General features: G+C 35.1%; 1 protein-coding gene across 1 annotated transcript; it reads left to right on the top strand.

Annotated features, from left to right (window-relative positions):
• The first annotated feature begins 32 nt into the window (after positions 1-32).
• Positions 33-17,039, top strand: LOC124435275 (mediator of RNA polymerase II transcription subunit 13-like). Its single transcript, XM_046985211.1, is given in 28 exon segments — positions 33-349; positions 2,448-2,706; positions 3,745-3,829; positions 3,924-4,001; positions 4,431-4,576; positions 4,692-4,943; positions 5,033-5,243; positions 5,449-6,240; positions 6,308-6,851; positions 7,150-7,443; positions 7,807-7,938; positions 8,015-8,049; positions 8,328-8,703; positions 8,706-8,985; positions 9,215-9,480; positions 9,543-9,668; positions 10,209-10,341; positions 10,483-10,542; positions 10,785-10,839; positions 10,967-11,141; positions 11,536-11,736; positions 11,924-12,165; positions 13,584-13,732; positions 13,968-14,117; positions 14,500-14,724; positions 14,887-15,191; positions 15,448-15,533; positions 15,767-17,039. Coding segments are annotated over 28 exon segments (5,862 nt in total). The 5' UTR covers positions 33-280; the 3' UTR covers positions 15,903-17,039.
• Positions 17,040-17,152: the final 113 nt, after the last annotated feature.

Consider the following 17,152-nt stretch of genomic DNA (forward strand, 5'->3'; position numbering starts at 1 on the left):
TCAAGTTGGACAATTTCAAGAAACTTGAATATTTCATGTCAATTTCATTGTTGCAAGCTACCGGAACAGTTCGGAATATTTCGTTAAGTTCCGTTTACACCCACGTGATGCCAATAGTCCAATCAGGTTTCTAAATTGCTCGTTCCTCGATCGAAGAAATCGCTGCCATTTTCCTTCTTGATGTGAAACGTTTTAAAAAAGTTTCGTGAAAATTGTACATTTTACTGGCGTTTATTAAATTTTTTACCCTCGCTGTGGAAAGCAACGCCATGCGTTTAGCATGACTTCTGGTAGTTTAGCTTCAAGTGGCGTCGATATACGGGAATGTAGTTCAAACCTCTTTACTTTGGTGAGTATTTTATCACACGTTAGTCGCTATGTGCAGTTCAATTTGATAGATAATAGAGTGTTGTTTACGTCCTTTTCTTTCATGGCTGCTTGCAGTAGGAAATCAAAATTTTGACACTCGTGTATTAACGATAAACACTAACCGTTGCATGATTGAAATATACTAATAATCCATTAAATATCCACTATATCATAGCGATTTGGATCGTGAGTATTGTAATACGGTAAACATGCATTTCGTATGGTCGAATGACTTTGCTTATATTCAATATTTGTCATTTCTGCCTTCATCGTGTGTACTTTGTTTCTAAAATAGTTTAAACTTTAGATTATTGCGTCAAATTTGTTAAAATTACACGTATATGGTTTTCGTTCAACGCTGTAAAAGATATTTATTCATTGCTCGATGTAAACAATGAAAATTGTCGCAGACACTTTTATTATGTAGTATGTTCAAATAATAATCTTATCATAATGTAAACGGTTTCAAGCGGTGTCCTATATGAAATTCTCTCTAAGATCGTTATAACTTAGTTATCACCGCTTACTACAACAAAATTGTGGCTATTCATACACAAAAATAAACTTTTGAACGTACAATGTTATCGATCGGATTCAAGAATCGACTGTAAATTGAAGCTCTCTTGATCTGTATTTAGAAGTTCTCACAAGTCGATTATTTTCCTTCGAAGTGTATCTTGAAAATTTTCTCTATCAAATTTCAATAATATGAGCGAAAATGTGCAAATACAAGATGTGGTTGTTGTATTTGTTTACGATATACTTCACCTATCTGTCGTTCCCAAAAGCTTGGGAAGTGTTTATGGTTTTTCCGATGTGATTGTGCGAAATTGCGAAATGTAATTTATTTTGTCCTCGAAGACATTGTTTGGTATTATCTTTGCAAAACTGTTTGAATTGAGAGAAAAGGATGTCGAAATAATTACCGTTGTTTTGTGAAAACATTTTGTCAGTGCTCGGGGGCGCCAACATACTAGTTAACAATCTTTAATTTCATATCACCTTTGGGTCAATGAGAGCCTGTAATAATTGCTCTATCATTTGACGCAAGAAGCTAAATCATGATGTTAAGTTGCATTATGTTGTGACCGAAGTTTATCTAGTTTGTGTCGACTTTACGTGTCTGTGTCTTTCGTTGCTAGAAAACAAACAATGTATAATAAAATATACCTTTAAATTTTGGATAAGAAGACCGGTGATCAGTTATTTATTTTTATTGCGCCATGTATTGTCACAATTTACCTCATCTAATTATTGAAATTTCCTTTTATATGATATATTTAAGGTTTGTTTTTTACGCGCTTATAGGGTAATGTTGTGAACAGTTGTGATCTATTTAAAGTTTCTTGTTGTTGAGAAGCGATTGTCTTTGACCAGAAATGTAGTATTTTTCATGGCAATTTCATTTTCCAGTTATCAATGGGAATATTTTCTCTTTTAACAAAATGTCAATGTTATCTAATACCTCATTTATATAAGCATACAAATAAACGAGTAAAATGTGGTTGTGTTGTAGGCGAAACAATGCGATTAGGGGATAATTTTTATTTTACTTAAACCCACTTCAAACAACGAAAGACAATTCCAATTTAGTGTTGCGAATCATGTTTTTGTCAAGTTTCCGTTTCTTGTGCTATGATTATTACAGGAACTGTATGAACTCTTTAGTCACCCTATTTAGTTTAAGTTTTGTATTTTAAGAAATCCACTAGAAACGGAAGCACTTCGGTGGCATAAGTTAGCAAATTTGGGAAATAATTAAAATAAAGTTGTCATACGGTAATTAACTGAAACGTTTCTTTCTTTGGTAATTTTTATTGCTTATTTTTTTTGGCTGATTTGTGTGGATAAAAATTCAAGGTGAATTACTTTCACTAATTCGTTTATTTTACATTGTGTGTTTGCTCTAGTCAAAATAAAAACAGCATTCCATTCAAATTATTTTGGGCAAGTCAAACACATATCATTGGGCAAAAATACTTTCTAAGACCAAACTTATAACTCATAGCCTTATGAGCAAAGCAGCTTTTGGGTAATCAAATTTTGACAGTCATTTGATTCTTTTCAATTGGTTGTAGGCTGATGTTAATGGATTGAAGTGGTGTAAATACACCGGAAATCCATGCTCCTTGGATAAGCCACTTGATGATCCTGTGCTTGTCTCCTTCACCAATGCTCTACAGAATAACATTCTCTGTTCTTGGCGGCATTCACCTCAGTATGCAGAGCAAAGGTTGAATGAAAACTTGTCATGCCCAGAGAGCTCTAAAGAACTTTGGTTGTTTTGGTATGGGGATGATCCAAGAACTGTGAATGTCGTGGATAGTAGCTTGAAAGGTTTGTTTGTGTGTTGAGTTTTTCTTGTAAAGAGTATGATTTTGAAATACCTAAATCCACCAGATAAAAAATTTTCAATATCTAAAATTCTAAAAAAATGGATGAAGTTACCATTTAACCTGGACAGGTTTTCTTTTTATCGAGTAATATTGCAATCTTTTAAAGAAGATTAAACAAGTCACTGGCTAGTTTACAATGTCATCTTGTCTTTGTTGTCATTAGGCATCCAGCCCCTCGTCTGCTGATACAGTAGTAATCATTGATTATAGTAATTAGCTGTGAATTCAATGCACTGCAATGCTTTCCTAAATGATGATAAAATTTCCAATTTTATAATTGTTTGAGTTAGAACAAAATTATCCTATATTATTGCATAATATAACTGACTGGGTATTATATATTTTCTCTCAAGCTTGCAAATAATCTTGCAATTCTTGCTATCTAAATTTCATTACTATGTTGTACTAAGATTGTTGAGCAAGATTTGAAATAGCCATTTGTTAATTAGTGAAAAACTGCCACACTATATGTAGTATAACATGTATATTTTTTTCAAAATGTAGCCTCCTTGTTTCCGAGGCTTCTCATTTTGACCAACCTGATTTCAATTAAGTTTTATTTTCTTGTTTGTTTTGTGTCAATATGTAAGGACAAAATCTTTACTACATATTTATATTGCCAAGTAAATGTTAAAGTTTGTCCTTTATCAGTGTGCGAATTGGTTGAGAAAAAACGATATGCAATTTTTTTAACAAAAGTGTTTCTTTAGAGGCATAATCAAATCGTTATTTATTATATAGCGCTAATTGCTAAATTAATATTTTTAAATGTGAACAAATTCATATGATTTACAACAGTGTTTTTCATTAAAACCGCTGATTTTTGCTCATCGTTTGAAAAAGTGATGTGCAATTGTTTTCATTTTAGCTAAATCGATGTGCAAATTGCACATTGCACACCGTTAATTTGCACACTGTCCTTTACGTAGAAAGCCTTGCACTAACCTCTATATGAAATAATCTGTCTGTGTATTCATAGAAGCTGATCATGGTTGCTGGGAAACCAATTTTCCTGAAGAGGCCAAAGTCTTATTGTTCAAAGCACTTCATAATACTTTGGAAAGGTGTGCATTAGTGCATTGAATATTTTGATTTCCACAAAGAAATTAGCACTGGAATATAGCACATTAAACTTATTCATGTTGAAAATTGTTTTAGGCATCTTTTGTCATGTGACTATATACGTATTGGAAAATGGTTTGTTGACTTGGCAGAGAAATCATCTGAGATGGAAAAGTATGTATTAGAATTACGTATGTGTAAGAATTTTATTTGGAAATTTCCATTGGACTCAAACTCAAATGAAAGCATGTATGTAATTTAGCATATTTGCTTTTTATATTTAAAGGCTTGTTTATTGACAGTTTTGATTTGTGTTGCCCTAGCAATATTTATTTCAAAGTTTTAAAAACACCATGCAATCTCATAGAAATTGACTAATGGTTTAAATCACCAACTGAAGTTAGTGCTCATAAACTATTTTTCTATTGTGAATTGAAACTGTTGGACAACAAAGTTTTTAGATTGAAAACTTTGTTTTCTTCTGTGATTGGTTTCTAAAACCTTCACAGGATACATTTCACTATTACAAATTGTTGGCCTGTTGTATACCAAGTTCTTGTCTCTTTTTTTCTGCTAGTAAATTTCATATTCATTTTCTTTCAGGAAGAAGCTGTTTTTTTCGTTTGCGTTTTCTGTCCAAGGAGGTGGTAAAATATGTCTTACGGTGGATGTTAAATCTCTTCCTGGAGTACGTCATATTGTTCAGGATGATTTAGCCAAAGCAGCTACTGAGAAAGAAGATTTTAATGGTATGGCATAAAATTAAGATCAGGAGATGACTAAAATAGATAACAATGAGCAGACTTCATCAACATACCAATGTATTTAAAATGTCATAATGTGATATGTTGGCATGCTTTTCAGTTATTCTTGGTCCTTATGGCATAAAAGCAAAACTCACTGGTCATTGTTATCAACGCGATGCCAAGGGAGTAAGTCGGCTGTTGGAAGATTGGAATCGATTCTTCCCTCTTCATGTCCTTGATGAATGGAGTGATATATCTGAAAAGACAAACATAGATATACCTGTGGTGGTTGGGGTGATTGTGGAGGATAATTTCATTAAATATCCATCACATTACATCTTGATCTCTGTAGAAGACAACAATACTGAAGGTAATGTTTGAGAGGAAACTAACATAACTTTAGAAGTTTCATTTTCTTTAAAATCTCGTTCAACTAAAGATGTCTCCGTTTTGTTGTAGGCAATTCCAGTGAAACAAAACAATTTACTACACCTCCTGCTTCACCTTTTACAATGAAGGATACAAACACGATGAACCAAGTACATGCTTCAACCGTTTCAACAGAAACCTCTGTTAATTTGGAGTGTTCCTCGAAGCTAGGAGGTAGCAAGGAAATGGCGTGTGAACTAGTGAATGAATCATGGAGAGACATCACTGCAACAAAATCAACGTAAGTTTACTCTGTCGAATTTAATTCAATTGAAAGAGAAGTTCTGATTTTGATGCACGATTGGAAAATATACTTTTTTGCGAATTAAAAAAAGTAGCATTATACGCTTATTATGCTTTTCAGTAGTTATGATTGATTTCTTATTTTCTTTGTGATATTTTATCCACAGTACAAGCTCAATTTGTTTATATTTATATACTTCCAGAAGCAAATCTTCAAGTGGTGCCATGTCGCAGAATAAAACATTCGCGACAAATTTCAAAACCGATCAGGAGTCGTTTTGGAAATTGAAAGAACCTTTGGCGCGAAAATTTTGTTCTTGTACGTCGAGTAGTAACGTTAGCCGTTCGCGTACCAATCCACCTAACAGGCCTTTTGGGATAAACCGTCCCAGTCCATCTCCATCTCAAAACAGCACCACTGCGCTTGCGCACAAAATAAAGAAAGAGCGGGAACGTAAAGCCATACTACCCTTTCATTTGAGAGCAAAAAAACTGCGAAATATTAACTCTGCCTCAAAAGGTTTCTCAACTTCTGACGTATCGACAACTGTTGCCGATCAAAATCGGCAGCCAAACAGTCATGATTCTACTGCAAAATCTACGGACAGTACGGACGAGTCACGGACAAGTCCGAAGCTGGAGCCATTTTCCAATGAAAATGTATCAAATAACAATAATAATAATGATGATGTGTTTTTTAAACCGATGCCTCCCGCTCCAACTAGAATTTCTGATTCTCAACAGTCGTTAGATTATTGGAAAAAGTTGTCACGAGTTAAGGACTCGACGTATACGAAATCATTGATCTCGAACTATGAAAATAAATGGAAATGTTATGATGTTTTTACTGGTGGTCAAACTATTCGGCCCACTCTCCCTGATGATGTGCTCGATTTTAGGGAAGGCGAGGAACAGCCTCTGACAATGGAAAAAGTAGTTTCAATGCCTGAAAATTCAGGTGATGTGCATAAAATTGAAACCGTTGAAAACAAGAAGTGAGTAAAAATACGATTTTTTATTCATGTGCTAGTCAAGTAAATTGACATCTTTATCATTTTCCAGTTATCATCGCAAAAGAACTTTGCCGGATGAGCGAACGACTGAAGAAGTTGCACCTGCAAAACGCATGCGCAAAAGCTCTTCGTCAGGTCAATCGAATCGAAATAAATCTGAAACATCCGCTTCCATAAAGGCTCGAGGGCGACGACAATCGAGTACTAGTACCAAACCTCCCCTCCTTACACCTTCTCCAGAACCAGGAAACAATGCAATGGATACGAACGATTCTGTATTTTATCCTGTGCCAACCTGCCCACGTGGACGAGCCAACAGTGCGAGTAGTTGCTCAGCCACATCACCTGCGACCAGTGGTACTTCATCTAAAGCACATCGTAACTCAAAGCAGCGTAAACATAGTAAAAAGACTACAGACAATAAACCAAAAGAAGTTGTTGAGAAGCAAGAAGCACCTTTGCCATTTCTAGCCTCACCCCCTACACCCAGGGGAAGCGTCTCATTACGTACTGAAAAAGATCTGCAAGTAACAATTTCGGATCTTGATAATCTATTTGATTCCCCAGATGATGATGAAGAAGATAATAAACCGGTAGGTAGTAACATGATTATTTAAAACACATTCTCTGATTGGTCAAGTAAGTAATTGCTTATTATTGCTGGAAAAAACTTCTACGAGTTTTTGTTTGTTGAGTATTTCACGTCTTCTCAACGCTGCTATACCCAAGACTATAGGCAAAAATTGAATCGATTACTGGTTAACATTTATGTGAGTGCTTGAGTTGTTATCTTTTGAGTACATGATTTGACATAGATTTGACATGACATACTTAACTTTAGCCTAATATGGTAATTATGAGGATAAACGCTTATCTTGATGTTGTTTACAGCGACCGCTATCTGTACTTAACGACGAACGCTCTCCTTCATTTCAAAACGCTCACGATGACACAAATCAGAAGACAAAAGCTGTAGTTAACACGGGACCTTGTGTCGTCTCACATGCTGATCTAGTACGCATGTTTCCGACACCTCCAATGGTGGAGAATCATCCTAATTCACCTCAACCCCCTCTTAGTACTGGGCCCGAACCTGCTGAAGTTAGTGGACAGTCTGGTTTAAACAGCATTGACGCCAGCAAATCTTTAAATGATGAAATTCACGATTTGTTAAATGAAATTAAGGTTTGTGAATGGATGTCGGTTATCTAGGTGGGATGTTTAGATTCGTTATTCGTGTTGTTTCGTTTTTAATTTCAGGGATGAATTTACTGGGGTTGGAGATGAGGGGGATGGGTTGGGAGCAGGGACTATACCAATATCTATGGCCACAAAGTAGCGACAAACTAGAGCACCCTCCTCCCCTAAAAATCATCCTGGATCCATCCCTTAATTTCAATGTAAAATCATACAAAACTTGTCACTTCATTTGTTGTTTATTCTGAGCTATTGCCTATATCACTGCTTTCTAACAAAATTAAAGCAATAGTTGGTTTCTAAAAGTCTTTTCATTGTCAACCGTGAATTGTAAATGTTTTTTTTATCTAGGAAATGCCAACAATTTTTGAAATTCCTTTGGAACAGGAATATCTATGTGGTTCAAGTGCACTACTTTCAACAAGGAAATCTTCAAATTCTCTATTGCTCAAGAATGAAATGGTTTACACACCTTCTCTTCAGGTTGTTATAATAAATGACACATGTTAATGTAGTATGACGTAACAGTCCTAACTTGTATTTATCTGCTTTAATTTAGATGAAAGCTAGAGACTCTATAAGTGATCTGTCAAGGTTGGTGTAATGCGTCTTACTAGTGTTTAAAAAGTACACATTGTTTATTTCATTAGTAATCATTGAACCTTTATTAACTAAGTGCGAGGTTTTTACTGAGAATTATCTCACTGAGGTGTTTTTGTTTGCAATTTAAAATTCAGATGATTATCAGATTTTGATCTGCAAGTAAATCAGAGCTTTACTATTGGCTGAAATATTTTACGTGTGAATTTTATTATATAACAAATACTAATTCCTTAGCTACTGACTTTTCAATATTATATTCGGTTCTTTAGTGTTACAGCCAAAGTTTCCTGTGCCAGTGTGTCGACTGGTCAACATTTTGATCTTAACTCGGTCACTATGGCAACAAACATGCAACAAACGTCGAAAGCAAGCTCTCCTGGCGACACTACTTCTGTGAAGTTTTTACCGGAAGTTGATCAAAATTCGAATTTGTTGAATGCGAACTTGTTTTTATCGGATTCATACGTTAATTACACGTCAGATAGAAATTTGGATGATACAAATGCCTGCTCGTGTACTTCTACCGAGTGTAAGCTCAATAATCGATTATATGTGGACAATGATATCTGTGTTTGTGGTTTGGACTATTCGAAAAGGAAAGATTGCGATCGCATACTGGACTCTTTTCGAGCGAACCATGTGGCTTAAATAGTTGCATAGATGATATTGGTGTGAATTTAGACATTAGGTATTGCGACATGGCAAAAAGAAAAGAAGTTCCCGTTTTTGTAAAGAATGAGGAATCTGCTAAAGTTTCTAAATCTGTACAGTCCGCAGAATTACTGGGGTCTTGCAATTCGACGTGTTTAGTGGAAAATCTATTGGATCAGTTTTCTTCACCTCTGTGTGCGTCTGATACCGCTGACAAACTGTATTTTACGCCTTCAGACAATGTCGACACGACCAAAGTGCTCCCAATGAAAACAGGTTAGATTTTGTGCTTCTCCATTTTTTAATCTGAATGATTATCATTCAATATTTTAAAAAATGCCGTGCAAAAGCTTTTCCCTTTCCGTGTAGAAGATTAGTCATATAAGGGCTTTGCTTGGATACTTGAGTTAAGACAAAAGAATGAAAAAATGGAAAAAATGACGTTCAACGAGATAAACTTCATGAAATATTATTGAATGTTTTCATTTCTTATGTTCATCTTTAGCTACAGAATTGGAAAAACAGTCCAAAATCAGCGTCGAATTTTTGATGAATTTGAAACCGATCATTCAGGAATCGCTTCATAAAGCCATCCACTGGAAAACTTGGGATCAGTTGTGTACGGTACAGGGTCCCCTCTCTTTAAAACAATTATGGCAAATGAATAACAATGGTGTTCTCACAACATGTGATCCGGCAAGAATCCCACGCGTGGTTGTTGGTCAAGACGGTAACTGGCTTTCCGTGTCACCATTAGCATTACATCATTGGGTATGTTGACTATATTGTAGAATTTCTGGTGAAAAAGTTCACTAACCTTTTTAATGTTTTAGGAAAAACTATTTTTGGAACCGTATACTTCACCACGTAATGTCACCTATGTTGTGGTATCTCCTGAAAACGAAATGACGAATATAAACGTGAAGTACTTTTTTCGGGAACTTAGTTCTGTGTACGAGGTAAGCGTTGATGGTGTAATGGTGTGTTGGTGTGTTGGTGTAATGGTGTGTTGGTGTGTTAGTGTGATGGTGTGTTTGTGTGATGGTGTGTTAGTGTGATGGTGTGTTGTTGTGTTAGTTTGTTAGTGTGTTGGTGTGTCAGTGTGATGGTGTGTTGGTGTAGTGGTGTATCAGTGTGGTGGTGTGATGGTGTGTTAGTGTGATGGTGTGTTGGTGTGTTAGTGTGATGGTGTGTTAATGTGTTGGTGTAGTGGTGTGTCAGTGTAGTGTGTGTTAGTGTGATGGTGTGTTAGTGTGTTGGTGTAGTGGTGTGTCAGTGTAGTGGTGTGTTAGTGTGATGGTGTGTTAGTGTGTTGGTGTAGTGGTGTGTCAGTGTAGTGGTGTGTCAGTGTGTAGGTGTGATGGTGTGTAGGTGCTCCTATTTCGTAGACGAGCGTTACAACATAAATTATCTTTTTGGGCACGTTTGCAATCAATCAGTAAATCAACCAATCAATGATCAAGAAACGAAGTGATGTCTCACCTATTCATTTTGCATAGACATGTCAGCTTGGACGCCATGTTCCTCTTAGTAAAATTTCCATGATGGCAAGCGATGGTATTTTGAGAATCGGTCCTAAACAACAGAATAAATATGGGAAGAAAGTCGTTAGCTCTTGGTTTTCAAAGTTTGGTATGTATTTAACAACTTTCTAACATCAAGTAATTATATATTTTCCACGATCTTTGAAACACTGCTTTGAAAGCCTTGCCTCTTCACTATCTCGTTTGTCATTGCTCACTTTTATTGATACCTTATTCTTTGTTGAAATAGAAAATGTTGCTGAAGGGCTCAGGGTAAAACTCTTTGCTCAAGTTTTTAAATACGAACTCGGTAAGGGAACCTTACTTTGACTCATTAACTCTGCATGGTTTTAAGGCGTAGAAGTTGTATTAAGTGTGTTACGATGTTGTTTTGTATTTGGAATAATTTTGTTTTGATGTTCACGCGCTTTCTCACATCATGTGTAACATTTGTTCTTGCATTAAAGTTATTTGAGAAATTTCGTATTCAGTCGTTTATTCATTTAGATCTTGATATATTTATTGTGCTGTTGAAACTCTCTTACTCATTAGGACCTTTACTCGAGAAACTACCGCTGGATAAGTTAAACTCTACGGACTTCATTCAGTAAGTGTGAATGATACCAACAAAGGACTTAATCATGTTTATTTTTATTATCCATTGTTTTGTTTGTTTTTCACAGCGAGAACTATATCTTTGTTATTTTGTGTTAAATTGTGTTACGTTGTATTAGGGAAAATGGCAGGACTAGTAAGGATTCTGCTACTGTTGTTGTATACATCATCAATCCTTTCGAAGAATGCAGTGATCAAATCACTAGAAATGAATCGCATTTTGCGTTGTTGAGAAGTTTTACGGAGATGGCTTCTGATCTTCCAGAGAAAATTCGATGTCGTTTAGTTTTGGAGGTTTGTTCATTTTATCCAAAATAAATTCACTATTGACTTCATAAAGGAACAATATGCAGATATCCAAACATTTATCGTATTTGAAGCAAGATAAGACTATGTATCATTGTATAATGTTGATACTAGGGTGACACGCAGTGGTGTAACCAGCTTGCATGTTTAGTCGTGTTATGTTAATTTTTCTTTGTTCACTCCCTGTAAAAACAATAGATTTATAAAGAAATGAAAAATGGTAATGATCTGAAATTTACATAGCACGACTAAATTTGTGGGCTGACTACGCCTCTGGTGACACGAGTCAGTATTGGCAGTATTTTGACGATTGTGGTTATTATTAGCGTTAATTTGAGAGTGTGTTATCTTAAAATACGATACGGTCTTGGGTTTTTTTTAGATAATTCCCCTTCGTCAAGTGACTCAGGTCGATGCTTACCAAAAAACCAAAGGATCGTTAGTTTCGTTCGTTAAACTTCTCAAAACGACGGCGTTCTCAGTTTTCTCGCGATGTCGAGTTGTTGTAAAGAAACCAGTTGTGACACGTGTACACACTGGATTTTGGGCAACATCTAGTCAAAGACAAGCGTTAAAAAAATTGGTATGAAAAATTTGTTACGCTTTAATGATCTCAAGTGTACAATGTTCGTCTTTATTGTCATATAAAGTCTAGTGTACTATCTTCATCTTTATTGATATGATGTTGAAAGTTTTGTCCCATCTTCTTCATTGAAAAGTTTTTCCTTTTGTACTAACATCTCTCATCTTTGTCTCATTTTTCGTCGTAGTTGCCTGAGAAAACCCGCGAAAGGGTCTATTCACCTGCTTACATCCTAGCAACTCCCACGAAGCTGATACACAACGTTGATACTGTGGATTCACCGGAGGATCTAACAAGACATAAGGAATCATGCAGTTTACTGTTTTGTTGTTATAGTCTATCACAGGATCAAAAATGGTTGTTGGCGACTTGTACTAACGAAACTGGCTATGTAATGGAGACCTTCATCACGATTATCGAGCCATTTGGGTGAGATTTAATTTATTGGACATTTTTAAAAATTCACAATTGTAGCACACGGTTACATAGTAGAAATTTAGCGTAACTTTATATGAAGTATTTGTGTGTGTGTGGGCTTTAATTGCACAATGTTTGCAGTACAGCGAATTGAATGATCGATGTTTGGTTTCGAGATGAGATACTTTTAAGGTAGTTCATATGTTTAATGGGAACTCACATGTTTAACTGTAGTTGGTGTTCATGCTTGAAATTTGAATGTATCGTTGTTGATATCGATAAAAAATACTATATTAGTACACTGGCCTCTTAAGGTCCAGTATTCGATGTTTGTTTCATTTTTTCTTCCTAAGTCATTTGTATTATGACAAAAATACGAGATCAACTTGCAAAATTCGGACAATCAAATGGTCGGACATAGTATTGCTTATGTAGAATAGTGGCAATAAAATGGTTAGGAGATTGTTTTGGGGCATTTGTGAATCTGATTCTAGTTTTTCAGAACGATTAATTATAAAGGCAGAAGGCATAACAGTAAATATTGACCATTTTGGGTTAGAAAAAAGCATAGCGATAGAAGGAAAGCTTGAATTCTGGCATGTTGTCGCCCTAATGACAGTTTTGTAAAGATTGTTACCGGTCTTTACGGCGTGACTTAAGAATAACCAGGACGGATTCCAAAATCCGATCTGGATATTTTTTGATCGGAGGTAGGGTGGTTTATCACTACGAAATGCATACTACATGCATTTGCGTAATAGATGGGACCAAAAGAAATCCCTTAAATCCGAAAAGTGTACTGTTTACTCCAGAAGTGAAGTTACTTTCTTGATTGAATCATGAAAATACCATAAGGTAAAAAGAAATTTCCTATTCAAAATGAATTAAAAAATTTTGACATAAGGGTTCAATTTCGGCGATACAAATGGCTTGGCTTATTCAATGTTATCTTTGTAAAAACTATTATTAAAAAAGTAGATAATCCCTTTTTTCCATGAAGCCCCTGGGTGCTTTCGTTCATGATGAGAGAAGTTACATTGTATAAAGAGGCTCTCGTTCATCACGAGATAGTTATGAGAAAGTTGCATTGTAAAAGGCAGCAAGTAAAAAACGTATAAACATGCTTAGAGTTGGTTTAAATTATAAGTCAAAAAGGCAGAAACTGTTTGTTTCTCAGTATCATTGGATGTTCTAGTTTCTTTTATGAAAACGAATTCTTGTAAAGAAAAAAGACAAATTTTGAAAACAAAAAATCCCGATTTCGGTCCATGCCTCCGGATACACCGAGATAGTAGAGCACTAGAGCGTCGCATGTTAACGTTTCGGTAGGAGAATTCGGCCCCTCCACGCTATCCTAAAACAACACTCTTCTACTTCATTGAAAGCACGGCATTAGCATTCAGTTAATGATTTAAATTCATCTCATATAGCTTCCAGGCCAAACGTCATCGCCATAGACAACGTATCAAGGCCCTTCGCAGACTTTGGGAATTTCTTCAAGGTATTACGTCATCGATGGTTGAAGATTGGAGGCTAGTGGTTGGAAAACTTGGTCGTTTCACGAGGAATGAATTACGAGGTATTGTTATAGGTAACTTTTTATATCACTGACTTGATCATGTGATAGTGTGAACGTTAGTGCTATTATTTTAGCAATTTGATATTTTATTTTTTCCTCAATTTCATCTTAGTATAAATGATTTAAGGGGTGTCATCATTTAGGTATGACATATGCTAACTTTTTTAACTAAACAATAACTTTAACCTCTACTGTCGTTTTGTCATAAACAAATGATAATTTATTATATTTCTAGATTGGAATGAAGTAATTCCCCATCATTCACTAAACGAAGATACTGATAAATGTAAAGCATGTGCATCCTCACGTTTTCATTCAAGATTTCACAGCGTTTCCATATTATCACTGCACAACGATTTAAATTTGAGAATTCATTTCGCTAAAAGTAAGGCTCGGTCGTTTTCTCTTTCTTCATTACACAGAGAGTAATTTCTATAATCAGTTGAACAGTGTGATTGTGATTTGTGTTATTATTATTTTAACGTCATTTTTTAACTTTATAATATCATTCAATCGTGGCGTCACTACTTTGCAGTATCATTTTGTCATTCTGTTTTGTTTGTCATTGTCGTTATGTAACCATGTAAAAATGTAATTTACACATTGATGTCATTACGTCATGGTATTTTTAGATCATTGTTGTTTTATTATTGTGCCATTGTTTTGGAGTGATTGTTATTTGGTCATTATTTTTTAATGAATTTTTCGTATTGTTTCATACAAATAATTTTCTGTGAAATATCGACAACACTAATCTCAACATTCAGTTACCACAGCGTTTATCAACTATCGAGATCCAGACATGACAATTGTTGAACCCGTGACACGTCAGCGGATATCTGCATCGTTTGTTGTGGTCAGCAGCGAGATGACACCCTCATCACGGCACTCGCAACTTGATGTAATGCGTAGTGTAGATGATCGTAGTGAACTTTTGATGTCAGAATCAAATCCAGAAGATGATGACGAGATGCCAATGATGTCTTTATTTGGTATAAGTCATCAATTATACCTAATTAATAACATGTCCTCACCATAGTTAAATATAATGATGCCCTTATTTGGTATAATTCATCAATTATGCCTAATTGATAACATGTCCTCACCATAGTTAAATATGTAAGATAATGAGTAACGTTGGTTTCTTTTTGTAGGTGGTATATTTCCTCAACCTCGAATATCGTCTTTACAACAAGAATTGGAAGGTTCGTCCCCCCGTGAACGTCCTTCTTCTGCACCTATGTTGACAGATACAGTTAGCTCATCGTTTGTCCCAATTGGCATGAACTCCCCACATCCCAGCCAATCAGTTTGTAGCGACGATCATACTGAACAGGACAAGGGTTTTGGTCGCCCTCTTGCACATGGTCGTATCTTCACAACTGCGCCTTTTGGTCCAGCGTTTAGAGAATTTGCTCATGGTGAACACGTGGATGGTAGTACACCTATTGTTTTAAAGGTATGCGGAGCTAGCACTTCCTACAGTATGATCGTCAAAGAAGCAATTTGGTGTTTTGGTTGTTTTTATGAAACTGTCTAGATGTAGTTTCATAAATTATACAGTTTACACTCTGTTCTGTTTGCATAAGCCTGTGCAAACACGAAAAAATCTTTTATTTCTTGAATATTAATCGCTAATTTGGATTATGATTCCTGAAGACCACAAGACGACCTGCAAATTATTGTTGATAATTTTTGTGTTCGCTCATTTTAAGGCCTCGCTCTTGTTACATCGCATTGATGAAACTGGTCGAAAGAGCAGTCATGTTCTTAGCTCAAACACACATTCAAGTATTTTAAGGTACGTTTTTTAATGTCTATATCATACACGAGACTTACAGGGAACAATGTACGTGTAGCATAACTCTCGCAGATTAAGTATATAAATTACAGATTGTTTTTCAATTTGTAAAAACTCATGCATAATTGTATTATTTAAAGACGATCTAACTTTGCTATAGTTTATCTTTCACAGATTTTTACCACCATAAAGGTTTGTGGATGCATTGATTCATGTCTTTCTTGTTTTTCTAGATACATCCTTGAGCAGTACGATGCATTGTCATGGCTCACGGTTGATTCAATGTCTGAAGATCGCTCCTCTTGTCTTCCAGCACATTACGTATCGTTATCCCAAATGACTCGGGCTTTCAATGGCTTATTGACTTAACGAAATACTATTTTTACCTCTAAATATAAATTATGAAATCAGAAGTAAGTTATTAATAAACGCTTGGTAATTTTCCTCACTGCTATATGTTTAAAGCAACTTTTGATCTGAGCACGGTGCTTTGTTGAAGCATGTTGAACATATTTCATTATCTATTTAAGTTTGTGATCAAAACTAACACATGATTTCATCATTGAGTCGTGCCAGAAAAACTTTCCAAAAGATTTGACCAAACAAAAGTAATGCTGCGATATTTTAACATTGTGGTAGATCACATTGTTACGAAACCTAAATTATTTTACAAGCTAGCATCCCGAAGAATTGGATTTCACTGTCTTGCAAATTTTCATTACAAAAGCCTGGTTTTTATTTGTTGAAATTCGCACCATTATGTTTTTTTGTAATCGTAACCACAGTTTTGATTAACCCTTCACCACAAGAAATATAAAAATCAGTGTTTATTACCAAGTGGCACCTAAACCATATCGCCATTGCAATATATTATACACTTGCGGTCTATATTTTTCAACTTTTTTTAACTTTGTCAGTAGATGAAAAACCAAGCGACTTAACGACTATAGATAAAAAAAAAACACGCAACCTTGTTGAGGTATATTTTATGAAATATGTACAGTATTTTAATTCATACAATTATTGTAATTATTCCTATTTGACAGTCGTGCGTATGTCGATTTTTTGAGGTAAAAACACGCAATTGTACACAAAAATCGATCAAATAACTAAGGTTTTAAGTCGATTTAATTTTTGATGGAACTGTTCTTGGGATGATTATGTAATTTTAATAGAATTATCGGTAATTTTAACCGTTGTATATTTATATACAGTTATGGCTTTTGAAGCTTGCTGAATTTACTAGATTTATGAAATGCAGTGTATATTGGTAAATGAAATTAATAGTATAGTATTTGTAGTTGACCTAGGATATAAAGGAATGTAGTACTTTATATATATATATATATGTTATCGCTTAGTCTCGTTATTCGTTGTTTTTGTAGATAGCGCACTTATCGAGCACACGTATTTATAAGCTCAGCTAAATATATCCGCAAATTTACCTACAATTGTAAACGAAGCGAATGTAGTTAGCAAAACAATTAAATTATTCTTTTCATTAGACTTTTCACGTTTGTTTTGTTGCACTTGCTTTGGCTATCTTTTATTGTTGCAGTTCCACAGCAATTTCACAATAGGTTAACATGAAGAAATTTCTATGATCTTCGTCAGGCTCT

Source organism: Xenia sp. Carnegie-2017, unplaced genomic scaffold (assembly GCF_021976095.1).
Source record: "Xenia sp. Carnegie-2017 unplaced genomic scaffold, XeniaSp_v1 HiC_scaffold_14, whole genome shotgun sequence".
In the NCBI taxonomy this organism is placed as follows: Eukaryota; Metazoa; Cnidaria; class Anthozoa; order Malacalcyonacea; family Xeniidae; genus Xenia; species Xenia sp. Carnegie-2017.